The 24,115-nt window shown below is 42.8% G+C and overlaps 4 protein-coding genes across 9 annotated transcripts in view; 2 read left to right on the plus strand and 2 right to left on the minus strand.

The window, feature by feature from the left end:
• LOC135706961 (oxysterol-binding protein-related protein 2) overlaps nucleotides 1–3,012 on the minus strand; it is a 48,977-nt gene extending 45,965 nt beyond the window's left edge. For 2 of the 5 annotated variants that reach the window (XM_065228698.1, XM_065228662.1), the window contains exon 1: nucleotides 2,789–3,012. The gene's annotated coding sequence lies outside the window, so the exon portion shown is untranslated. Of the gene's footprint in view, nucleotides 1–2,714 lie in introns of all 5 variants that reach the window. The other 3 variants (XM_065228688.1, XM_065228655.1, XM_065228678.1) reach the window with 2 other exon arrangements.
• A 6,662-nt stretch (nucleotides 3,013–9,674) lies between these two features.
• On the plus strand, nucleotides 9,675–12,320 carry LOC135706280 (zinc finger protein 26-like). The gene is made up of 2 exons (XM_065227849.1): nucleotides 9,675–9,929; nucleotides 9,989–12,320. The coding sequence occupies exons 1-2, from the start codon at nucleotides 9,828–9,830 to the stop codon at nucleotides 12,008–12,010; spliced, it is 2,124 nt and encodes a 707-aa protein (XP_065083921.1). The 5' UTR covers nucleotides 9,675–9,827; the 3' UTR covers nucleotides 12,011–12,320.
• A 797-nt stretch (nucleotides 12,321–13,117) lies between these two features.
• Nucleotides 13,118–17,725, minus strand: LOC135706621 (U2 snRNP-associated SURP motif-containing protein). Of its 2 annotated transcripts, XM_065228269.1 has the most exons (11): nucleotides 17,606–17,725; nucleotides 17,394–17,510; nucleotides 17,115–17,208; nucleotides 16,690–17,042; nucleotides 15,857–16,626; nucleotides 15,545–15,787; nucleotides 15,297–15,483; nucleotides 14,785–15,230; nucleotides 14,421–14,723; nucleotides 13,609–14,364; nucleotides 13,118–13,541 (listed from the first exon to the last, which is right to left on the minus strand). In XM_065228269.1, exons 1-11 carry the CDS (start codon nucleotides 17,609–17,611, stop codon nucleotides 13,433–13,435), a joined length of 3,384 nt encoding a protein of 1,127 aa, XP_065084341.1. In that variant the 5' UTR covers nucleotides 17,612–17,725; the 3' UTR covers nucleotides 13,118–13,432. The 2 variants fall into 2 exon arrangements, with proteins under 2 accessions (XP_065084341.1, XP_065084345.1); XM_065228273.1 differs by lacking the exon at nucleotides 17,606–17,725 and having other exon boundaries at nucleotides 17,394–17,516.
• A 4,569-nt stretch (nucleotides 17,726–22,294) lies between these two features.
• RpL19 (ribosomal protein L19) lies at nucleotides 22,295–23,726 on the plus strand. Its single transcript, XM_065228283.1, has 3 exons — nucleotides 22,295–22,379; nucleotides 22,857–22,963; nucleotides 23,031–23,726. The coding sequence occupies exons 1-3, from the start codon at nucleotides 22,375–22,377 to the stop codon at nucleotides 23,531–23,533; spliced, it is 615 nt and encodes a 204-aa protein (XP_065084355.1). The 5' UTR covers nucleotides 22,295–22,374; the 3' UTR covers nucleotides 23,534–23,726.
• Nucleotides 23,727–24,115: the final 389 nt, after the last annotated feature.

Genomic DNA, 24,115 nt, shown 5'->3' on the forward strand with positions numbered 1-24,115 from the left:
CGTTGGGGCACTGTCGATGGTTGGAAAGCAAACACCGGTGAAGATTCTGCCTCCGGACATGGTCCGAGTGATCATCGAAGGCGAATTCATCGATGTCAGTTACGATGAGGAACGAATCATGGAACTGAATGTCGGTTAGCTGATCAACGATGTGGTGAAGCGTCGCTTCTGTGCGGCTCGTATTCCATAACCAATCCGTACCTCATAGAGTTCAAAAAGCTGCGTTCGGATCAGTTCTACGAGGATTATTGCAAACATTGCGTTGTTGAAATGCTTACCGAACTGGAACCATGGAAAATACCGGTTACTTTACACTTCGCCGGGACTTCTTCTCCGCCAAGCTTATAAATATTCTATTTCAAGCGCTGGGTTACCACTACCAGGGTCATGTCCGAGAGCTAAACATCATCTATCAACCAACTCACCGATGTCGACTTTAAGAAGCTCACCTTCAAACCCAACAACTGACCAATCAACATTTTACAATTCCATTGTGATTTCAGCTCCGTCACAAATCTCCCCGCCCCTACGTTCCCTTCAATCCCTCCTTCAGGGTCTCGCTATCCCCACTAACCAACTCACTAATCACATTCCGAATCGGCATTGTGACCAGTAGCAGTCCCTTCATGGTCATCTTTTCAATCAGCTTCCGGAACGATGCCACCCCCTTCCCAACTTCGATCAAACTGTTCTCAAACACCAAAGCCTTCCGCACCAGATCCTTAAACAGTTCGAGTGGAGGTTCTCTGATCTCGAAGTCTTCCGGTAGCGACTCCAGCACCATCCGGAAGAATTCCAGTATCACCCCCAGATTACAGTTGTACTTGGCAACGGTCATCGTCTTGATTACCTTGCTCATCCCGCAAGCATACCGCGTTAACTTTCGACCGGTTTCTAGCTAATGTTTCGAAAATATGTGCGCTGTAAGGAATCCATGGCAGAACTTCGCCCGAAATTCACGCTTGAAGTTGTGAAACCAAAAATTGGATTGTGTCAACAACAATGATTAACATTTTGACACATGCACAGATCAGGCGCAAATATACAGTATTGCCAGTAGCTTTAAATATCATGAAAATTTCTAACCATGGGTGCCACTGAAAGTGCCCTGGTGTGCCCATCTGTGTTTTTGACTCATTGTGTGGAGTGACCAACCCCTTGGTTTGGCTAGAACTCAATTGTGTGAGTTCAAAGTAATTTTTGGAAGTAGCTCTGCGGAAAATTCTATGGATATTGTGAAGAGGATTTTAAAATCCGTTTAGAATACCAAGGGAATCTAATTTTGAACGTGCAATTCCCAATTGTAAATAAGAATTGTGAGTACAATTTTATGTTTATTTCTATGATAATTTCAAGGGCAACACGAAAATAACTACTAGATATTTTAAAGGAGACATCCATGTGGAAGAATTTAGGGGAGAACTCCAAGATAATTCCAGAGAACTTTGAGATTTGAGCGTAATTGCTTTTGTAAACAAACACGTTAATCGCCGATTTCTCGTGAATAAAAGAACAATCTCGCGAACAAACTATACCAAATGATAGAAGAATCATTCCTCTACCTACCTGTTTGTGTTGTTAGTTTTTTAGATTGAGCTATAATTCGCGAGACATCGGCAAACGACGTGTTTGTTTACAAAAGCAATTACGCCCTAATCTCGAAGTTCTCCGGAATTCTGAGCAAAATTTTAAAACAATGCTGAGGTGAATTGCATGGGACTTCTGAGGAGAAATCGAGCAAATAAAAAAATGGAAGGAAGCTTCAGTAGTTTTGAAATAGCGTGTATAGCATCGGGTTAAGCCTAAATACAGATCGCAGCGAAGTGAAATTTAAAGCAAGTGAAAAATAATGAAATTTCGCTAGCGAAAAATGTTGTGAAACAAATGATTTTGAACGTGAACCATTTTTCAAATTCCTCTTTTCGCAGTTTACAGTTCACCTGAAACGAAATCGATCAGTTTACACCTCCGGTGAAGTGAAAATCTAACAGATACGCTCTTTCTCGAAACGTCAACTTTTTGTTAGGTGCTGCTGAAATGTTTGTCAATTGCATTTTTTCACGTTGGTATTTTATATGAGATTTTCACTTCGCTTCGATCTCTATACATGCTTTTAGGCAGAATGGACTATGGTTAGTTAAATTTGAAGTTAAAAATACATCGGTTGCACCCACCCACAGCCCATTACTAACGGCACTGACTGTGGCAAAACATGCCCCCACACAGTCGGGTACCTTGACAACGGGGCACTCACCAATCAACCGGATGATGTAAACAACAAACACTCACATTGCGTTCCCCTCCCGAAGCCCATTCACACAACCACGTGCCAAACCACGGCCTGCCTTGTGGGCATCATGGTTAAACTTGGTTACCACTTTAGATGCGACTCACGGAACTCACGGTAACACTGACCTGCGCTCATCATTCAACGCGGGGAACGCTAACCGATTCTGACTGCCACCCACACCCAACTGGTTTTGGCGATAGGAAAGAAAGGAAGACGATATGTATGGATGCTTTCAAACGAACGGAAAGAGCAGGGAGCCGCGGAGCGGAGGATGATGCAAGACAGAATGAAGGGAAAATTTATGCTATGCGACTGTGGACGACCATGAAAATGTTGAGACTCGAAACACTATTGATTTTTCACTTTCCGCACTAATGTTTGCACTTTCACGCTCGATTAGCTTAGAATATTCGACTCTAATCACCTTGGCTAGCATTTTGACTATCTAGAATCCTTGGTCGAGTTTGAAAACCGGAAAAAGAACCGTCGATATCTCACTTTTATCCTTCGAGCTTCGACGTCAAGTTCCGGGGCACACTTTCTATGTTAGGATGTTGAATGCCTATCAAACTCGAAAACTACGCACCAAAATTCGATTTTCAAATTGTACAAAACCACGCACCACAGAGAATAGTTCCAAGAATGTAGCTCGAGTAGAAAAAAAATAACACTTAAGTATCTAGGACAAGGGTGAAGTTCAGCCCGTAGACATCCGAGTCGACTAGAGGAATGAACGATAATTGCTTGTGGGAAGCGCAGTGCCGAGCATTTCCTGCTCTTACTACACCCATTCACGCACGCATACACCCACCACCAGGAGGAGCACTCACGTGGGTGGGATCCATCACATCGCTCATCGCAGCATCACACAGGATGCAGCACTCATTGAGAACGACCCAAGTACAGGTACAAGCACCAATCGACGCGGGCATTTCACACGGAGAACAATCGGAAAGATGAAATGCAACAGGCCCGAGTGGGAGGGGGATGACTCCTGTTTTCAATGTCACTGAGTGCAACTTTGTCTGCAAACATCAGCATCACTCTGGTTGGGTGGTAATGAAATAGGCGAGTGTTCTCGGACTAGATGCAGTAACAATACATTATTCAAAGAGATTGTGTTGCTCTTTCTTAGCGTTCGGATTATAGAGTTGAAGTTCTATATTTCGCCATTGTGCCAATAAAGTGGCACAGTATACGACGATTATTTTAGTTTCTTATTCAAACCTATTTTCGCTAGTCGTATGGGAAGCTTAAAAGTCTTTGGACTGATGCAAATTAAGAAATTTTCGCTCACATTTTGGTTTATTTAAAACTGACTCTGCACAAACCATTGTAAAATGGGCCTGGAATTACATCTAGCATGAAAAAAATAACACTCTGAGATTGCATCCAATTTAGTTGACATCTTCAGTGAAGTTTGTTGGACTAATTAGGACTATAATTTGGTGGATAAAAATAGTTCAAGTTTTAACCGCAAAAATGGCGCAGCGATATAAACTTTTTTTATTTTACAAGATAGAGGTTTGCTGTCTTTGGCAAAGTTGTAGAACGTAACATTTTATAAAAACTTGCTGAAGACATAAAAGCTAAACGTATGTTGTTCCATTTTCTTCTGTTCCTGGGAGAGGGAAAGGGAGGGGTCAAAATCCGAACATCCAGATAGTGTCAAAAAGCACAGTGAAGGATACATTTATTCATACAAACAGGCCGCCATTACCGAGTATGGAAAGCTGGATAGGGGAAATGGATGTAATGTCGGCCTAAATGCCCCTAATTTGGGTCCATACATAAATTCAGCAATCGACTAAATTTTCAATAGCGACTAAAAATATCCATTAGTACCGTCCCAATGACGCGTTCATCTAGATAAAATTGATAAATAGCAGATTTTTAGCGATGGGATCAATCTTAGATCCATAGGCCAACATCCTTCAATCCAGGACCCGATGGCGTTCCGTCCGTATTCCTGCTTGCTGTCCACAAAAAGGGCAGCAAACGGGATGTGAACAATTATCGTGAAATTACGTCTCTGAGTGCAGTTTCGAAGTTAATCGAGTTAGTCATCATCGAGCCTCTGCTTTCTTTTTTTTTTTGTCTTTATTAGAGAGATTTTTAGCCTGTTGGCTAGTTCATCTCTATAAAATAGGAGGCCCTAGAGGGGGGTTCTGCCTGCAAATTTTGTTACGGAGTTGGCTTACAATTCACGTGTACTCAAATAGAAGCAATTAAAATAGATTCCAGTAAAAGACTAACAATACAGACAACGAAAAAAAAAGCAATCTGGTACATCAAAGTTATGTAGGGTTCTGAAAGAGATCGGAGCTCCATCGTAGGAGGGGTAATCCCCCATCCGGCAGAGATATCCCGTCAGCCAAAAGAAAGTTAAAAGGACCTAAATGATGTTGTACAGCCCAGCGTCTTTGAAGAAATAAATAACTGTCGCTAAAGTGGAAGGTTCGTCGCCCATTATGTCCCTAATGCTGTTGGGAAGTGCGTACTGCTCCCGTAGATGTTGGACTGCGTCCCACCAAAACTATATGAGATCCTTGTATGGCCTGTCCTAAGACGAGAAACCACCTTCTGGTCCCGTAGTTTCGACATATCCGTCCACTTGCTCGTCGTTCCTTTGATTCTTCGGTTGAAGAGAGATTGGGATTGGCACCACTCTGCTTCCCAGGCTTCCCACATTTTGCTGACTATCCATCGCTTTATGTGCTGCGAGAGTTGAGTCCGTTCAACGAAGTTTTCTTCGGTTTGCTCTGCGGAAGCTGCCATGGAGAGGAGAGACCCATTTCATCTGCCCAGCTGTGAAAGTCGTTGTCAGCTGATTGATCTGGAGCCTTTCCGAACTAGAAGAGATACCTCTAGGGCCCTTGTAGCTTCACGTAGCAGTAAAGGCCCACGCACATTAGATCCGGATCGGACGAGTTGTGGCAAAGTGACAGCTAAATCTATTGTCCAACTGTCAAATTTACGTCAACGCAACGCAAACGGATCTAATGTGTGTGGCCCTTAACACTTTGTCGGTGGTAACACTTCCTTCAGCAAAAAGCAAATAGATCCGCACGGCAAGAGAGCACGATGCGGACAGAGATAAAGCACTTAAAAATAACGGCGGCTGCGGTATTCAGGCTAAAGACGGGGTGTTCTGTGCTGTACAAAGAAATCGTCTCCATACCATTCAATCCATAGCTTCAAGTCGCCAGCCACGCCATCTGCGGAGGGTCCTTCAGATCAAGTCGATGATGTTTTGAAGAAGACAACGATATTAACTATCTGCACGCTGGATCATGCCATGATAGAGGAATAGAACATCATTTTATTTTCATAGAAACAGAACCATCATAACAGATTATCAGGAAAGCCATATAGTATGGGATCCCGGAGAAGAAGAAAATTGGAAGACTATGCTTCACATACGAAATTTTCGAGGGGGCGACTCTATCTAAGATGCAGGACAAATTTTGCTTTGCTGTTGTGAGATGCTTTGAAGATGTCCTGCAAAAAGGTGGAGAGCGATGCGAGTAGATGGATTTAGATGCAAGAGATGAAAAAAGATTTTTCGTAGATTGGTTCGCTAGCGTGAGATTTTCCGACCATCTAAATTGAGATTTAAATGTGTCGCGCCCCCAGGAAATTTACTGCAGTTACTCATAGCTAATGAGTAACTGCAGTTTTTTTTTTCTCCAAATATGAGTAAATTTCGTATGGAAAGAAAATGCTCTGAGTCGTCAATTGAACTCAGTCGCTGAGTTGTTGTAGTTGGTCGGGTAAAAAGAAGTGGTCGATCGGTGAATTATTGGCAAGAGATGGCGAATAACAGAACCGAGTTTAAAACAGCCACGACCAGATTGTTCACTGAAATGGTGGAATCAGAATACGAAGACTCGGAAGATACTCTCAGCGATTCAAGTAGCGATGATCAACTGAACACCCTGGATTTCAGAGGTTTCTCTGACGACGAGGGTGATGTTTATCCAGGATTCGTCTAATCAGCATCATAATAATATACCATCACGCTAAACTCTGTGATGGTAAAATCAACTAACAACTTCCATTACTTTTCACCAATCTCAATCCGAGTCTCGATCATTATTTTTTTATCGAAACTGCCGCTAGCGTGAATGATGCAGTGGATTTTTTCAGTGCTGCACTGGAAGATGCTATTTTCCGCATTGTCCCAGCTCGACGACCTCCGCTAAAGCCTGCATGGGTCTAACCCACGCCTACGCGTGCTAAAACGTCAACGCTCTGCCGCCCTCCGAAAGTATTGTAACTCTCGCTCGTCGTACTACAAACGACTGTTCAATTTTGCGAGTCGTAGTTATCGAAATTACAATCGTTTTCTCTATAATCGACACGTGAGACGCACGGAAGCGAACCTTCGCACGAATCCGAAAAGTTTTTGGTCGTTTGTCAACTCAAAACGGAAGGAATCCGGGTTGCCTTGTTCCATGTTTCTCGGGAATGACTCGGCTAATAGTGAAAGAGAAAAATGCGACTTGTTTGCTCAGCGATTTCTCCGCTTCGCCAACACAAGTGCTGGATGCTGCTGTTGGGATGCCACGTGATGTGTTTAGTTTCGTTATTCCGCGCATTTCAGAAGACATGGTGATAGCCGCAACACGCAAACTGAAGCTCTCGTTCGCCTCCGGACCTGACGGCATTCCGTCATCAGTTCTAAAACGTTGTGTAGCCAATCTCTGCCTTCCACTCAATCTCTCGGCACAGCAATGTGAGTTCCCCTGCCGCTGGAAACTTTCTTATCTGTTCCCAGTGCACAAAAAAGGAGATAAACGGAATGTCATAAATTATCGTGGAATCACCTCCCTGTGTGCCTGCTCAAAACTGTTCGAGATTATCATAAATGGTGCTCTGTTCGCACGCTGCAAAAATTATATCGATACAGAACAACACGGTTTCTACCCGAAGCGCTCCGTGTCCACGAACCTGGTGCAGTTCACTTCTAACTGTCTGCGATGCATGGATTCAGGATGGCAAGTCGATACTGCGTATATGGATCTAAAAGCTGCATTTGACACGGTGGACCATAATATCTTGCTGGCCAAGCTTGAGATACTTGGCATCTCGTCAACTGCTGTGGATTGGTTCAGATCTTACTTGGTGAATCGCTATGTACATGTCAAGATTGGCGCGTCGGAATCGGATGTTTTCTCAAACAACTCGGAAGTCCCGCAAGGCAGTAACCTAGGACCGCTACTATTTTCGATCTTTTTAAACGATGTCGCCTTGCTGATACCATTAGGATGCCGCGTTTTCTATGCAGACGATACGAAAATCTACAAAATTATTAAAAGCCTCTCGGACTGCTGGGATCTCCAGAATATGTTAGGTATTTTTGCTGACTGGTGCTCAAGAAATTTGATGAGTCTAAGCATAGAAAAATGTAACATTATTTCATATCACCGAAAAATTGAACCAATCATGTTTGACTATGTTCTCTACGGACACTGTCTTGCTCGTGTAGAGCACATAAAGGATCTCGGAGTTACCTTGGACTGCAGACTCACTTTCAGAATCCACTACACTGACATCATCTCCAGAGCTAATCGACAATTGGGCTTTATTTTCAAAATTGCCGACGAGTTTCGTGACCCGCTATGTCTCAGGTCACTTTACTGCTCGCTTGTGCGATCCTTATTGGAGTCAAGTTCAGTTGTTTGGTGCCCTTTCCATGCTAGCTGGATCACTAGAATTGAATCCGTTCAACGCAAGTTTGTGAGATATGCTCTTCGTTTCCTCAACTGGCGTGACCCAACGAACTTGCCACCGTACGAGGAGCGTTGCCGTCTCCTGGGAATCGAGCCATTAGAGGTGAGACGGACGGTCGCTCAAGCTATGTTCGCTGGAAAGCTGCTTACAGGTGACATTGACTGCCCAACACTGCTGTCACAGCTAAATATGTATGCCCCTGAGAGGTCTCTTCGTCAACGCGACTTTCTGTTTTTGGAACCACGGAGCCGGAATTATACACAACACGAGCCAATTCGAGCAATCAGCCGGCAATTCAACAACTTTTTTTATATGTTCGACTTCAATGTATCAGCTGACGTGTTTCGTCATCGGCTACTTGGCCTTTTCCGTACCGTTGACAGTAACTATTTAGTTTAAGTTTTATTCATTAAGACAGTAATTGTCAGTTGAATTTTTCAATAAACAATAAACAACAATAAACAATTATTAAAAGGTATATAATATTTTATTCAATTACTATATTATACTGTCACTACTGTTCATCCTATAATTGTAATTAATTCATTTAAGCATATTCAATTGACCTGCATTGTTATTATTTTGGCTGCAATGTTATGGGAAAAGGTGGGTTGTTTGGGGCATGTGGTTTATTTTAAACATTATAGTTTGACTTGATCAGCATGTTTCACTCACGTTCTGGAATGTCGCCTTGTGAGACTTGAGATTTGGACTTCATAAAAGCCCCTTCTGTCTCGCAAAATCAAAATAAAAAATAAACTTGTGAAGAAACTTAAAATGCAAAATTCAGAAGTTCTGATTTAAGATTTAAACAAAATTTGGATAAATAGCCTTTGGCTGTTCCACTATTGGTGCATTTTCCGAGGAATTTCTCTTGAATTTAACACATGAACATTTTTCAAATAACCCTGCTATTTGAACTGACTTATTTCTGACAGACGAGAAATTCAATTTGTCAAACACCTAGTCGAAAACGAGGTTGAAAATATGTCGTTCGATTTTACGATAATTCAAGCTGAACATTGCATCAGGTTTTAAGTAACATTGACCGATTCTCTTCGTTGACTTTCTCTTTGTATCCTCACGGCCATGTTAAGACTATTATCTGTCTTCTAATACGACAAACATGACAAGAAACGGTTCTATCAACAAGTTATTAACGAAAGAGAAAGTCGATGAAGAGATTCGATCAATTTTACTCTCAGGACTCAATGCAATGTTCAGCTTGAATTGTTTATAAAAGAAAAATCTATTCCCACAACATCAACACAAAATGACGTTTATTTTAATTGTTAACATTTTATTTCGGACAGAATTTTCAACATATGAACTTTAAGAATTAAACAAAAAATAAGAATGTATGAATAGTTACATGGTCATTTTCAAATTATTCAGGCTTGCACTCTTGCCCCTCTCTACTCTATAGATATTTCTGATGATGATACGGTCCAATGCGGCGTTCAACTCACTTGAGCTGCGAATTGAACGACCAGAAAACTGGTCGATGTTCAGCTCTTTCTGTTCGCTTCCAAGCCACTTGAACGTCGACCACTCGATCGGGGGTAAGTTGAATCGATGAGGCCTTTATTGCATTCTCTTTTATTCTCGCAAGCTTCGTTCTGCGGGCGCCTATTCTGCTTCGGATTGTTTATGTTGTGAACCAGAATAACCTGATGTGCCATTTACCCACTTTTGACTAGCAGTGAAAATTCTGAAAACAGCAGAATAGTTAGCGAAAATGATTTACCTTTATAGTTTGGGGAATTAGTTTATCCTCCTCATTACGGAATCTTGCTCCAGGATGAACGCTTGTCGTCTGTGTTTGGGGGATTTCCTCCTGCTACGGAAGGATTACAACATCCACAATCTGAAGGATAAGCTCAGGATGGTGTTCTCGTTCGAGGTAAGTTCGGTTGTGATTATGGGCAAGGTTGTCATGTAGGTAAACAAGTTGCATTGTAGGTACCGCAACGCGAGCGCCTGTCCGAAGTCGTGTGTCCTGATTGTGTGAGAACCCTTTGCAAGTTCTACGACTATGCTAGCAAGGTCAAACAGAACCAACAGCGACTGCTGCAGCAGATTGAGGACGAAAATATGCATAGCGAAACGTCGTCTCTATTGTTTCCTGCCCAGCCACCACCGAGTCAATTGATTCCCGATGATGAAATCAAGGTTGAAATCACGTCGGAGAATGTATTTGCCGAAAACATTTCATCGGCACCGGATTCGGTTCAAGCAGCTAAGAAGCAAAACAAGTCCATCGCTCCACCGGGAAGGTTCCAGAAGAATTTGATCAGCCGGCACATGGATATGACCTGCGACATCTGCCAAGAGGATCAGTATACCTTCCAGAAGCTGGAGGCCCATTTCAAGAAGTACCATGGCAAGCAGTTCTATATATCATGCTGTGGACAGAAGCTGATAAATGAGCAAATGATTGCTGGCCATCTGGATAAGCACATGACCATGGTTACGAACAAAGAAACCAGGGATAGCAGTAATTCATGGGAACGCCGTGTGTCGTCTGCATTTGGATCGATATTGACCGATTTTAAGAAGGACTTGGAAGATTACGAACCACTTCCCAACATGGCGCTGGCACTGAACGGTGACGCTAGAGAGCAGCAGAAACTGTACGACGTTCAGGACTATTTGCTGCAGACTTACTTCAATCTGGATTGTGAGTTATGTGGCTACAAGTTGAACAACCCGGACGATCGCCGAATGCATTTTCGGGATATTCATCCCAAGGAGAAGTACTTTGTCTCTTGCTGTGGGCAGCGTTTTTCCATTCGGATTAGCATAATGCGCCACCTCAATCGCCACTGGAAATTTGTTGCCAACGGGTCGATACCGGGTTCAACTCCGAAAACCGCTAAGTTAGAAACTGAAGATTCACCCGAAATGATAACCCAATCCAATAAAGCAAACTTCCAACGTCTAATGCAAGCAGCCTATGGACCATTGATGAACGAGTTCTACGAAGATCTGATGTTAGGTGGTTTCAGTCCCCCTAGCAAACTGCCCGAAACCAAAACGACAGGCCAATTGAGGCTCCTACATCATATGCAGGATTTTCTTATTGCCAAGCATTGTCCATTGAATTGCGAACTTTGCCATGTCGAAATCAGTACCTACATGGGACGACGAGACCATTTCCGCATTGGCCATCCCAAGGAGAAAATGTACATCCAATGCTGCGGAATCAAGATTTCCACCCGGCAGAAAATAATCATCCACTTGCTACGACACCGGAAGGGTCTACCAACGGAACCGCAAATTCGGTTCGCACCGGAACATACGTACGAGAAACATGAACAGGACGATGCCGTGATCGAAGGTTACTACAAGATGGATTGTGAGATGTGCGACTATACGGGAAGTTCCTACCTGGGACTGCGCGGCCACTTCCAGAAGTGTCACAAAGAGGAAGGATTCTTCATTACGTGCTGCAACCGTAGGATGAAGACCAAGTATCACATTCTGGAGCACATCGCTGCTCACCAGAAGCCAGGTTCGTTGAAATGTGACCACTGCGAAGCCACATTTTCTACGGAACGAATGCGCAAGGCCCACGTCAGCCGTAAGCACGTGAGTGATGAAGAGAAAATCTTCCGCTGCGAGCACTGCGTGGAATCATTTGCCACGAGGAACCTGCTGGTGTTGCACTCGTACAAACACGAACTCATGACTTGTGATATCTGTGGAGCGCAAATGAAGCGCTGCTCGCTTCGGGTGCACAGACTGAATATCCACAAGCTGGGCGAGGAGATCGTATGCCATGTGTGCGCCAAGGTGTTCCATTCGAAGCACATGTTCAACGCCCACTACAGGAAGGCACATTTGGGCATCAGGAAGAAGTATAAGAAAAAGTCACGGGCAAAGAAGAGGCCACCACCGGAAGTGGAATTGGCCGCCGATTTGGGAAATCCAAGCGGAACAACGGCACAGTTGAGCATTGAGCCACTATTTATGAACGACTGAATTTGGGAACATCTAGTCTATAATAGCACGCATCAATTTGACTTCGGTTTGGGCACGGAAATGCGTTTGAATTTGCAATCACCCGTTGTTTTGTAAAATAGGTTTGCATTGATGGAAATAAAGAAGTTTTCACGGTTCCACAAGATTAAAAAAAAAAGTATCGCAATGTAGATTTTCAACTTTTATTCAACTAAACGATACACGGTGATATTGACAAAACAGCTTTCGTCACATCATTCGATCATCTTCAAGGGAAATCGTGTCAATTGTCAGTGACGAACATGTGCAGTTTTTGTTATCATCTAAATTTGTAACGAAATTAAATGAATTAAGCCAAATAAATCCATGAGCCTTCAAGGTTCAAAGTGAACTAGCATCTAAGTTCGTAACTGCAAGGATAACAAATATGAGAAAGAAATTGCACGAAATTACAATTTTGTTACCAGATGAATCTTTGTCATTGACGAAAAAATGAGTTTTTGACAAAGGTACGAGAGTTAATTCTTCCAGTGACAATGTCAAAAATCATTCTATAAATATCGCGTGAAAACTTTCAATAACAATTCTCACAAATATGGACCATAAAAATGCCACAAATGGGAACAATTATCAGCACTGAAGGTAGTCCATGAAAAAAATGAAGGCAAACTAATTATTTAACGGTACCTACTTATAAGTAGCGTTTATTGCTTTTATGCCTAACGGAATTATTTCGAATCAAGTGCCGAATGGGATATGCCCTGTCAGCATAGCTGTTATTCTAGTCACTCTACACGGATCTGAAGACCGCCGCAAAGGTTTAACCCGTTCTTCTTTTCGATCCTGGCTTTTACGCTTCTTTATGCGAGAGTTTTACCGGGTTTCAACTTGGCCCCAACATTCTTGATTCCTCAGTTCTGCACCTACCATGATCACTTCGATTACGATGCGAAACAGTAGCGATGATAAGATACATCCTTGCCTCAAACCAGCTCCACCGTCAATCAAACGAATGATTACATTTCAACGATCATGCCACATTTTGAACACCAAAGAATTGATTTCGAACAGTTTTAGAATTAGTAAAGCGGTCAACTCATTTGCAAACATATATTATAATAATTCACTTTTTCGTCCCCAGTCGAGATGCGACCGGAAGGGCCTACACACGGAAAGCATGCACACATCTGGCAATACTTTAACGTTACTTAATCTGTCCTTAAAATTGATTGAATCTTAGTTAAAAATGCTCAAATTTAACATTTTCATTTGCTTCCTGGTTTATGAGTCTCAACCAGGTCCTATCAGCCTATCATTATCGCGGAAAAACATGTTGTGGAATAGCACAATACCAAGACTACAACGAAACTAAAATCCGCAACTGAAGGAGAACGAATCGTACTTACTACACATAAAGAAGAAGAAGTTATCCGGATCCACGCATTAGTACTTGTGTTTCTTGTGTTTTTCCGAACGTGAACTACTGCTGCCACTGCTGGCATAGCGGGAACTAGCGTAGCTGTCCCTTGCCGACCGAACAGGTGAAGGTGAACTGTTGAAGAAATGTTGCGTGAAATTTCTGGCACAAATCGTAGATATTTACTAGATAGATCACTTACCGGTATCGCCTGCTGTCTTCCTCGTACTTTGAACTTACAATATCATACTTGCTACTGCTGCTAGGATATAACCGATCCCTTTCTCGTTCCCTATCTCTGTCCCGAAGTTCTCGTTCCCGTTCCCGTTCTCGCAACTCCCGTTCCCTTTCCTTTTCGCGCTCCCGTTCTCGCAATTCCCGTTCCCTCTCCTTTTCCCGCTCTCGTTCCCGCAACTCCCGTTCCTTTTCCTTTTCCCGTTCTCGCTCTCGCTCCCGCTCCCGTTCCCGTTCGCGTTCGCGTTCGCGTTCTCTCTCATGCTTACTGGATGAGCCTTCGTATTTTTCGTACTTGTCGTACTTGCTGCTCGACCGTTCCGACTCGTACAGTCGGGCATCGTACTTGGACGACGGTACAGATTCGTATTTATCGTACTTGGAGCTACTCGAGGCTTCGTATTTGTCGTACTTGGCAGCCGCACTGGAGCTGGTGGTGGAACCTCGGGCTGGTGATTCGAGAAGATCGTACTTACTGCGGGTGGCAGGTGAAATGGAACGCTCGGAGTGATGCTTTCGCGATGGGGATCGTGAAATACTTCGGGACAGACGATGCCGACTGGACACTGGTTTACTACTGCGCACCGGTGATGGGGGCGATTCGCGCTTGCTTCGAGTGCTGGAAACGTAAACTGGCGATCGGGACCGTCTGGATGATTTGGTTGGGATCTCGCGAACATAGTCCGTTGATGTAGACCGGCGAGTTTTCTTGTGCTTGCGTGAGCTGTTGGAATGTTATATTGAATGTGTTGTTCAAGGTTAATTTGCGAGAATACTTACACTTCAGGACTGGCACTTCGTTTGGAGACCTTTTTCGAGCTACTGACAACTCGATCGTACTCGTCCGTATCATCGTCGTCAGTGTCGTCCGGACTCTGTTGTGATTGCTGTTGCAGCTGCTGCTGCTGCACGCGGAGTTCCTTTTCGGCTTTCTTGATCAACTTCCGTCGGTAGTGGGCAATCTCTTCGGCCACTGTCCAACCGACGCGCACCTGACGGGCACCGGACTCGAACTCATCCTGATACTGAACGATCTTGACTTCAATCTCACGCAACCGCATACGGCGAGCTTCATCCTGGTCACTGATTAAAGAAACAAAATTCAACACAAATTCAAATACAATACAATGCTTGTCGCTCTCACCCTTTGCCATTTCCCTGCTCATCGTCCGTGTCGTCTCCATCTCGCAGCGATATCAGCGGTGGTTCCGGAGCCACCGGATCCAACGTGTCCCACTTGCTGGTCGTAATGGCCTGTGCCTCGATCTGCGCTGCGTCAACCGTTTCCCACTTGGAAGGAATGAACGAGCCCCCACCGGCTTTACCTTTGGCAATGTCAGCCTCTAGATCCCCTGCCGAACTGGATTGATTGCCGTCCATCGGAATACCATCAATGTCCTCGTCCATCGGCATACCGTCGATGTCCTCCTCGTCGCTGTAGATTCCCTGCTTCAGAATGGGAGTTCGCGTTTCCGGTTCGGTCATTCCCTTCAACATTGCAGATTTCAACAAGGCGGCACCGTCCAGCGGAACGCCGTCTAGATCTTCGTCTTCATTTTCCTCTTCCGGTTCTTCTTCTTGCTTTTCGACCTGGAAATAAGAGGAAAATATGCATCAGGATGAACCTTTCACACCTGCACCTCAACCGGGTCTTACGACAACAATTCCCAGGAAAGTTTGCTGCAACTTTGTGAGGAACTCCTTCGGATAGACGGCCCATTCCTCCCACGCTTTGAAGACGTTCATCACGCGGGTTTTGAAACCTTCCGCCTTCAGGCGGCTGTCTAGCTGCATATGGTAACCGTTGAGGTTTTTGAAAATGTCCATCAAATTTTTCTCCAGCCTGTGAATGAATCAAGATTAGCCAGATCCACACACCTTCCAGCAACTACCCGCATGCTTACGCCTTCCGGAAGAAGCTCGCATTCTGCACCTTGACGCTGCAGTTATGGAGAATGTCCGAAATCAGATAGATTCGAGCGATCTTCTTCTTCACCACCGTCTCGTTGCTGGCCAGTGATTCGGTGATGCATTCGCAAATCTCCTCCGCGGCATCTGCGTGTTCGATGCAGAAGATCATCGTATCGGCAATCTTCTGCCGCTCGGGGCTCAAATGTCGAATGAGATCTTCCAGACGATCTCGTTGACTGTGAGTATGAACAGAAAAAAAGTCGTATTTAGAAGCTTGTACCCACGTCATTTCCCGAAATACTTACGCCACCGATAAATTGCCCTTGTTGCCCTCGAGATCATCATCGTCGGCCAGCAGTTCTTCCGGCATTCCTTGGGTGTAGAAATTGATCGGCGGAGGTTTCCAAATCGACCCACTCTTGAACATGCGGAACTCTTTGGTTCTCCAATCCGAAGCCGTGTCACCCTGGAGCAACGAAAACAGCTTCCATCGGTAGTAGATGTGGGCGGGACTTTCGTTTTCGAACAGAAATTTATACATTGGGTTGTCCATTTCGCGAGTCATTATCAGCGCTTCAAACATCGGACCTTCACGGATGACGAATTCCACCATCCGATGGATCAACATCAACAGTGGCCGTTCCGTTGGGATGACCACCTTCACCAACGCTTTGTACAGTACATCGTCCATCTTCTCCTTCATCTCGGCATCCTCCATGTACATCTTGGAGGTCATCTTTGGAATATTATCCAGATCGGACGGATGTGCTTGTGCGTTGAATGGAAGTCCCGACGGTGGCGGAGGCAAAGTGTATGCCACCAGTACCGGTGGGATGTAGATTGGATGGGTCATAATAGGAACCGATTTACCCCAACCCAGCTTCATTAAATAGTTCATCACTTCTTTTCCGTTCAGTGTCCTCAGTGCTCTCTCCGCATCCCGACGACTCATGTAGGCTACGAAACCACAATTCCTTCCCCGAGCACGTTCCTCCTCCGAGCGAGGCCACATAATTTTGATACTAGCCAATGGACCATACTTACCAAACAGTTCCATTAGCTCTTGCTCGGAGATCTATAATAAGAAACACCTCATCATTCCTACCTAGTAAAAAAACCCAATAACCCCGAAACGCACCTTCGGATTCAGATTACCCAGGTACAGATTGGTTGTGTTTGGATCTCCATTGTCGAACGAACCGGTCTCCGACTCCTTGAAAACCGGATCCGGGTCAATTGACACCGGAGTCATCGATTTCGCCATATGCTTGTACTTGTGCCGCTCCTCACGTTCCTCCTGGATCTGTCTCAGCTCTTCCTTGAAGAGCTCCAGATTGCTCTTCTTCTTTTCCTGCGTTCTCTTTTTGCCCGGTCCCAGTTCTTTCTTACCCTCAGCAGTCATCAACTTAATGTAATCGTTGGCTTTCTCCTGGTCGGATTCCAACTTGGACGACGGTTTATACAGCTTCCCCTTATCACGCACATCTTCCTCTGAAAGCAACGGAGACCCTGGTGAGACACTTCCGGCCGAATAAAACCAACCCGAACAAATATCAAACTTACTTCTCGAACCGGCATCGTATGTTCCGGCTTTCACCCAAACCTTTCCAATCTTGGAGGGAGCTTCTTGAAAGGTTTCAACAAACTCTTTGAACGCCTTAAATTGTCAAGTACGATTAGGAATGCTATTCTTGGCATTTTTTGTGCGTGTATGATATAGTAGAGGGCATGACTCAAAATTGTGTTTCAAAACGAAACAACCAAGTAGTGAGAAATGTGGAAAACTTAAAATCAATCATAATCTAGAGTAGAAAGTAGTGTATGTCTACTTGTTTCACGTACGTGTGCGGCCGCGGCTTCATCCTCGCGCTTTTTCTGCTCCTCGAGCTCCTTTCGGCTTAGCTGCCGCTTGCCCATCGTTCCGACGGTGAAAGCCTGCAGCTTCTGTTCTGTGATTTTCTGCATAGGGAAAAGGAAAACACTCCGACTATGAATCGTTTTTTCTTCGCAAATAGCACAGTTTGCTGGAAATTTCTAGATTCAAACCCATGTACCTTCATTGCGGCTTGTTTTAGACACTAGCAGAATGTATTTAAACTATTTTTTGCACAGACTTTTTGGAAAAATAATTGATGTAAGCAAAATACAATCCATTTGGAAGAGTGAAAATTTTTAGATATGGCGACCAGCAGTAAATGTCAAAATTTCGACGAAAATGTCATAACCGTTTGGTAGCGCTCGCTCAACGGTGCCGACATTGGTAACCATCCATACTGAGGGGTAGGAATGTTTTCTCTTTGCTCGATGCAAACATTCAGCGCGATTTACACTACAGTAGTGTTCCGTTTTTGGCAACCTTAAACAAAGTGTTGACAATTTGAGCAAGTGAATATGGATCTAAATAATTTTAGGGACAAGTTTGAAGACTTTGGCCGATGCCATAGTGAGAGCGAAACGAATCAAAGAGGCGATCGAAGCGTTGAAACGAATGTATCGATCGAAGCGTTGAATGAATAGAGATGAAAGTGTGTGGGTTCGAAAAAAATATCGCTGTGCTCCAAAAACGAAGCTCTTTCAGATGATGTATAAAAAACGATACATTTTTCAAAATTAAAAAACCCAATTTCCAAACCTACGACTGGATGCCTTCCTTCGAATAACAACTGAACTGCGGTAAAAAGCGGTAGAACTGTTTCAAACACATCGTTGGTACTTGAGCGGTCGGCGATCATCTCTTTTTGCCAGTGGTGGCGGGGGGACATCCCTCAGCATCCCTCTCCAAAGGGGGAGTTTGGTAAAGAGAGATGATATAACCGAGTTGTACCTTCCTTAAAAGTTGTCCTAGCTCGCTATCTACTTTCTATATGCAATTTTCACACTGCCGTAATCTAAACGGAACTATCAATTCTATACTTTCATCTCCTCCTCATGTATCGTATAAAAATTACCACTTCAGTCTGTTATTCGAAATAGCATCTTCAACTATGTAAATCGTTGACTTCACGCAGAAGTAATACTAAACATATAGTCAAAGCAGGCATGGAAAATCATTTGCATTCATTTCGTGCATTCATTTACATTCATTTGCCCCTAACTTTTTTCATCAACAGAATTCCGCAAAATGATCTTTTAAGCTTTTGTAGGTTTTGTTATTAGCTACAACTTTTGTCAACAACTCAAATCCGTATCTTTTATGCATGACGAACCAGAGCGAACAGAAGCCAATACTATTTTTTAGTGAATGCACAGCAAAAAAAAATGTAATATCGATCAACGTAATTCAAGCTGATGTATGAAATAATGATGTAATAGCAAAACGCAGATACAATATTACATCAATGGATGTAATTTTGTTCGCAAAATCGATGTACATCGTACAATGTGATATTACACAACCGATGGATTGACCTGGTTGCAGCAGTTTCGATGTAATATTCAACAACTTTTTTTGCTGTGTGTGTTTTACATTCACTGAAAAACAGTAACAAGTTTGGCCCGCTCTAATTCGTGATGCATAAGAGATACAGATTTTAGTTATGAGCATAAGTTGTAGTTAATAACAAAACCATGCCTGAGTCAAAGTAATAAGACGAGTTAATTCTTTACAAAACTAACAGTAATTGATTTAAGTCTGATCAGCAGTTTAAAGAAATTTTGTCTTTTGACAAATTTTGAGATCATAGCAAGGTATCGTAAAATTTTAAAATCAATAATAATTATCTAAATCGATTAATCAGCAAGGGGTATGAACGTGCCGAAATAGGCCGAAGTGAAGGCCGGCGCACAATAGATACGTTTTCGGGTTTTTTGACAGATAATGCATGGGCTAACTGTCAAAAAACCTGAAAACGTATCTTTTGTGCGCCGGCCTTGAGCCTATCAAGGTATCAATATCTCATTAGTTTGGGAACCCTGCAGATATGCTGACATTTGTGATTTTGTTTAAATTTTCATTTTCGGAGTGGGATGAGCCGGATTGGAAGCCGGAAATCTGTGTTGCACATTTATTACATTTATTGTTCATAATTTGGTCAATATTCTAGTGTTGCTTTTGATAGGTTCAGATTGCAAATATATTCATATATTTAAAGCGCGACCGCCCTGTGGTTGTAGTTGGTTCATCTACATGCCCAGTGCTAAACAGCAAACTGCTTAGAGTTGTCAAGAGAGAACCATTGAGCACAAGAAAACTCGCTCTGCAGCATTCAGTATATTCAGCACGGCCTCACATTTTACCGATCGGTAGGCCACCCATCGCATCGGACCTCTTGCGATTTGCAAGTTGAACTAGTGGAGTGATAAAAGTCACGTCGTGTACGATGATTCTCCATGGAAATCAACCTCACTAGTGGCAGAGAGAATAAACCTCTTTCGATTCGTAGAATAGACCTGAATGACAAGCAACCATAAAACTCAAGAGAAAACGAGAAAAAGTCCATACCGGAAGATAATCGGCAAAACCGATATTCGAACCAGTCCGAAAACCTCTTTATGATAAACTTTTTGTCTCTATTGTTTATTCGATTCTGGGTCATTAAGCTGAAGGTCGTGTGGCCGATGAAAGTTTATCAGTTTTAACTACATAACAAACTTGTAAATGTAGCTCAAGTCTGCCCTATCCTTCGTTTCAAATGTAAATTCGGATCGGTTATGGCTTTCATTTTCACTTATTCACTTTCACTAATTCACTTTCACTAATTCAATTTCACTAAAGGCCCAAGCGCAATGACAGCGGAAGCGGAACGGCAGCGGCAGCGAAAAAGCCCGATCTGAGTAAGCCTACTTTTCGGATTGAAAACTAGTTAAAACCAAATCGACATCGGTTATGCTTCTTGATGTCATTTGTGACAACTGTCAAACTTACCGTTTCCGTTCCGCTTCCGTCCACATTGCGTTTGGGCCTAGGTTTGGGCCTTAATTCACTTTCACTAATTCGCATTTACTAATTAACTTTCACTAATTTGCTTTCACTAATTCGCTTTCATTATCACTTTAAACTATAACAGATAACCCTAATAAAAGAGAGCTTAGCGACGTGTTCGGGGTATTATCCAAACAATTTGTGGGATAGTTTACCCATCCGGGATACAGTTCGTTTATGGTACTTGTTTATTAGGGAAGTATTTCGTTTAATACTTACAAACTTCTTCAGTGTCTATAGTCAATTTAAAAAAAAGTGAATTAGTGAAAGTGAATTAGTGAAATCGAAAGTAATACAATTAACAACATCCAAAACATCAGTCAAAATTACCAAATGGAACGTTTTCTGAGCACAACGATCATTTTTTCGATCCAGGTTTCGATCCTATTTACTTCCATCTTGATTGTTTGACACTAAATTAACAAATTGACAGCTCACTCCTTTGCAACCGGGGGTGCTAAGATGATAATTTTTGCATTTAGTCACACTCATTTAAAAAAGTTTCATCTTAAGTCAAACCAAACAAAAATATTCACGTTTATTTTCAACACGAATATTTTTAAAATAAACGTAAAATTATTTTTATTTTAAACATTAATATTACATGACTTCAAACGTGGAATACGTTTGAAATAAACCTTGTTTATTTTTGGGGCCAGAACAAACTGAGTTTACGTTTAAATTAACCTCAAATATTTTTGTTTCAACGATACATTTTTCTGCGTGTTGTGCTTTGATGAAATTTTGTATTTCGATTAAATTTTAAATGCAGGTTACGAATATGCAATTACCTCTTGAATTACCTTAATACCCCGAAAGAATCCAAATAAATGATTATTGCATTATAAGGCTGTCCACGAGAAAGTTGCGATCAGCTGACTTTTTTGTTTACCAAGAACTTTTGACAGATCACAGTAGAACTGACAGTTCACTCTCATATGAATTTCTGCTTTGTTTATGTTTACATTCACCATTATCATCAGATCACTCACACACTCTTGATTTCTAGCTGTCAGTTCCACTGAGAAACGCGAGGAGAAACGTCTCTTGGATCACCTTATTGTTTGACTAACCGAGAAAAAAAATAAAATTAAATAACGAAATTACAATAATTTTTGATGTTGAATTTCGAGTACATTAAAATTTATTATTCAATGGTTGTACGGGAGAAAAAATAAAATTCGTTTTTTAAGGACACAATCTGGGATACAATGCTCAAACCGAGACTCAAACAATGAAAATTAATGCGATGAGATCAAATTTTTTCTTGAAAAATCAGTTTTTTTTTAATTGTTAAGATGCTTGTTGTAACTTGTTGTTAACTGTTAATTTATCAAATAGGGGAATTGGCTCTAATGTTGGATTATGGATCTAAGATTGGGCCCATGGCTAAAAATCTACCATTCATCAATTTTATCTAGATGAACACGTCATTGGGACGGTACTAATGGATAGTTTTGGTCGCTATTGAAAATTTAGTCGATTGCTGAATTTACGTATGGGCTCAAATCAGGGGCATTTAGGCCGACATTACATCCATTTCCCCATACCATGATTTGCATTGTTGCGAACTATGAATTTCCTTGTGATTCATAGTAATCGACAAAAATGTCCTATGTTTTGACAATATATATATCATGGTTACAATAACAATGAAAATCATTGTATTTTTATTGGATTTTTTTTACGGGTACCGATCATCTTCCAAGCTTGGTAGAAACCCCTCATGAACTGCCATTTCAAATGAAAATTCGTTTCACTACCCCTGGTGCGGATACAGCTGCGACAGCAACTGAAAGCAACCCTGCCCATCTGTCATTTTGGAGCCTCATCGGTGTGTAGTACTTCCGCCCGGTAGACATCAGCTTTCTTTTTACTTCTGTCGAGGAAACAATAAGCAACATGAGGTACGACGAGTGGCAAAAATTAAGTGATTTTATGTCGGAAAATAAACGCGAATCGTCGGAAAAGTGTGATCAGATGTTGAATTAAGTAATGCCGGTTTAAGAAGACCCGAATTCGTGCTGGATCCATTGCATTTTGTGATGTTTTTCGGTGTTTGTATTCTGGGGGTATCGACGAGAGAACGATACTGGATTACTTTTGAACGAATGACAGGTTTGCGGTTTCGTGTAAACTCCTGAGTACAGCGCAGCAAAGTTGCGTCTCGAGATGGAAATGGTGGAATTTAATCGGAAATTGCGAATGGTGGTGAAATTCGGTGACCGATTGTTAATTAATGTGCTAGTGTTTACGATCTGATCACACTCGACCGGGAGATCTAGGAGAAGGCTCCGAAAATGCGTGAATAACCTCTTTGTTCTGGATGTGGCACAGTGACAATCCTGCCGTAATGATAATTTGTTTTTGTTTCCACTTCACAGTTCCCTCAAGCTCCAGAAGAGGCTTGCAGCCTCGGTTATGCGATGTGGCAAGAAAAAGGTCTGGTTGGATCCCAATGAAATCAACGAGATCGGCAACACCAACTCCCGTGAGTATACTTTTGTTAATGCATAAGGAACTTTCTGAGCTGACGGATTTCCCCCCCAATTTTTCAGGCCAGAGCATCCGTAAGCTGATCAAGGATGGTTTGATCATCAAGAAGCCCGTTGTGGTGCATTCTCGTTTCCGTGTCCGCAAGAACACACTTGCCCGCCGCAAGGGTCGTCACTGCGGATATGGAAAGAGGAAAGGTACGGCCAATGCCCGTATGCCCCAGAAGCTGCTGTGGATGAACCGCATGCGTGTGCTGCGTCGTCTACTGAAGAAGTACCGGGAGGCGAAGAAGATTGACCGTCATCTGTACCACGATCTGTACATGCGCGCAAAGGGTAATGTGTTCAAGAACAAGCGTATCCTGATGGAACACATCCACAAGCGAAAGGCCGAGAAGGCCCGTAGCAAGATGCTGAACGACCAGGCCGAGGCCAAGCGTAACAAGGTGCGTGAGGCCCGCCGTCGTCGTGAAGAGCGTATTGCCAACAAGAAGCAAGAGCTGCTCCAGACCATCGCCAAGGAGGAGGAAATCGCGCAGCAGGTTGCGGCCACCGGCAAGAAGTAAGCGGCTGATGGTACACTTTCGAGGAGGGTGGAACTGTGAATTTAAGTGAAGATCGTATTTTTAAGAAAGTTCAAACGCGATACAGCAACAAAATATTCAATAACCCCTGGTTGGGAGAGATATGTTTGGAATCAGCGTATTGACTATTGATGTATGGTTGTTCGATGGTTTTGAATATATTTCTTCAGAAAGAGTATGCTTTTGAGCATGTGTGATCTGTGTCCGTGGTAAATATCCCAATCCAGTGACAGTGATTTTCGATAGATGCATGGATGGTATGGGTTTGCCAAGTTGCAGAAAAATTTGTGATCGTCGTTAAATTTGGCACTTGGTTTCACAGAAGACTGCTTCTTTTTTTTCCCGAATAGTGGTCACTAGTGGTTACTATTTACTATGAACGCATGGTAAGTCCGGTCGAAGTATGATCTCAAGGATCAGCCCATCACGTTTCTCATTTTTTCTCAGAATCGAGAAAAAACAACAACAAATCCCATTAATACACGTGTATTATTGCTTTCCATTGCTGACATAGTGTTATCATTCGGCACGTTGATCGCTTAAAATTATGTCATTTTGAGATAT

This window comes from Ochlerotatus camptorhynchus, unplaced genomic scaffold (assembly GCF_037179485.1).
Source record: "Ochlerotatus camptorhynchus isolate MF236.1 unplaced genomic scaffold, CSIRO-AGI_Acam_v1.1 ptg000023l, whole genome shotgun sequence".
NCBI classification, from domain to species: domain Eukaryota; kingdom Metazoa; phylum Arthropoda; class Insecta; order Diptera; family Culicidae; genus Ochlerotatus; species Ochlerotatus camptorhynchus.

Bases quoted from the DNA above. Each gene is read 5' to 3' on its own strand.
- LOC135706280 (XM_065227849.1), top strand. From the start codon at position 9,828: ATGAACGCTTGTCGTCTGTGTTTGGGGGATTTCCTCCTGCTACGGAAG. The intron at 9,930-9,988 runs GTAAGTTCGGTT...GTTGCATTGTAG, and splicing joins GGATGGTGTTCTCGTTCGAG to GTACCGCAACGCGAGCGCCT.
- LOC135706621 (XM_065228269.1), bottom strand. The intron at 15,484-15,544 runs GTAAGCATGCGG...ATTCATTCACAG, and splicing joins GCGAGCTTCTTCCGGAAGGC to GCTGGAGAAAAATTTGATGG. The intron at 14,365-14,420 runs GTAAGTATTCTC...ACATTCCAACAG, and splicing joins CGAAGTGCCAGTCCTGAAGT to CTCACGCAAGCACAAGAAAA.
- RpL19 (XM_065228283.1), top strand. The intron at 22,964-23,030 runs GTGAGTATACTT...CCAATTTTTCAG, and splicing joins GATCGGCAACACCAACTCCC to GCCAGAGCATCCGTAAGCTG.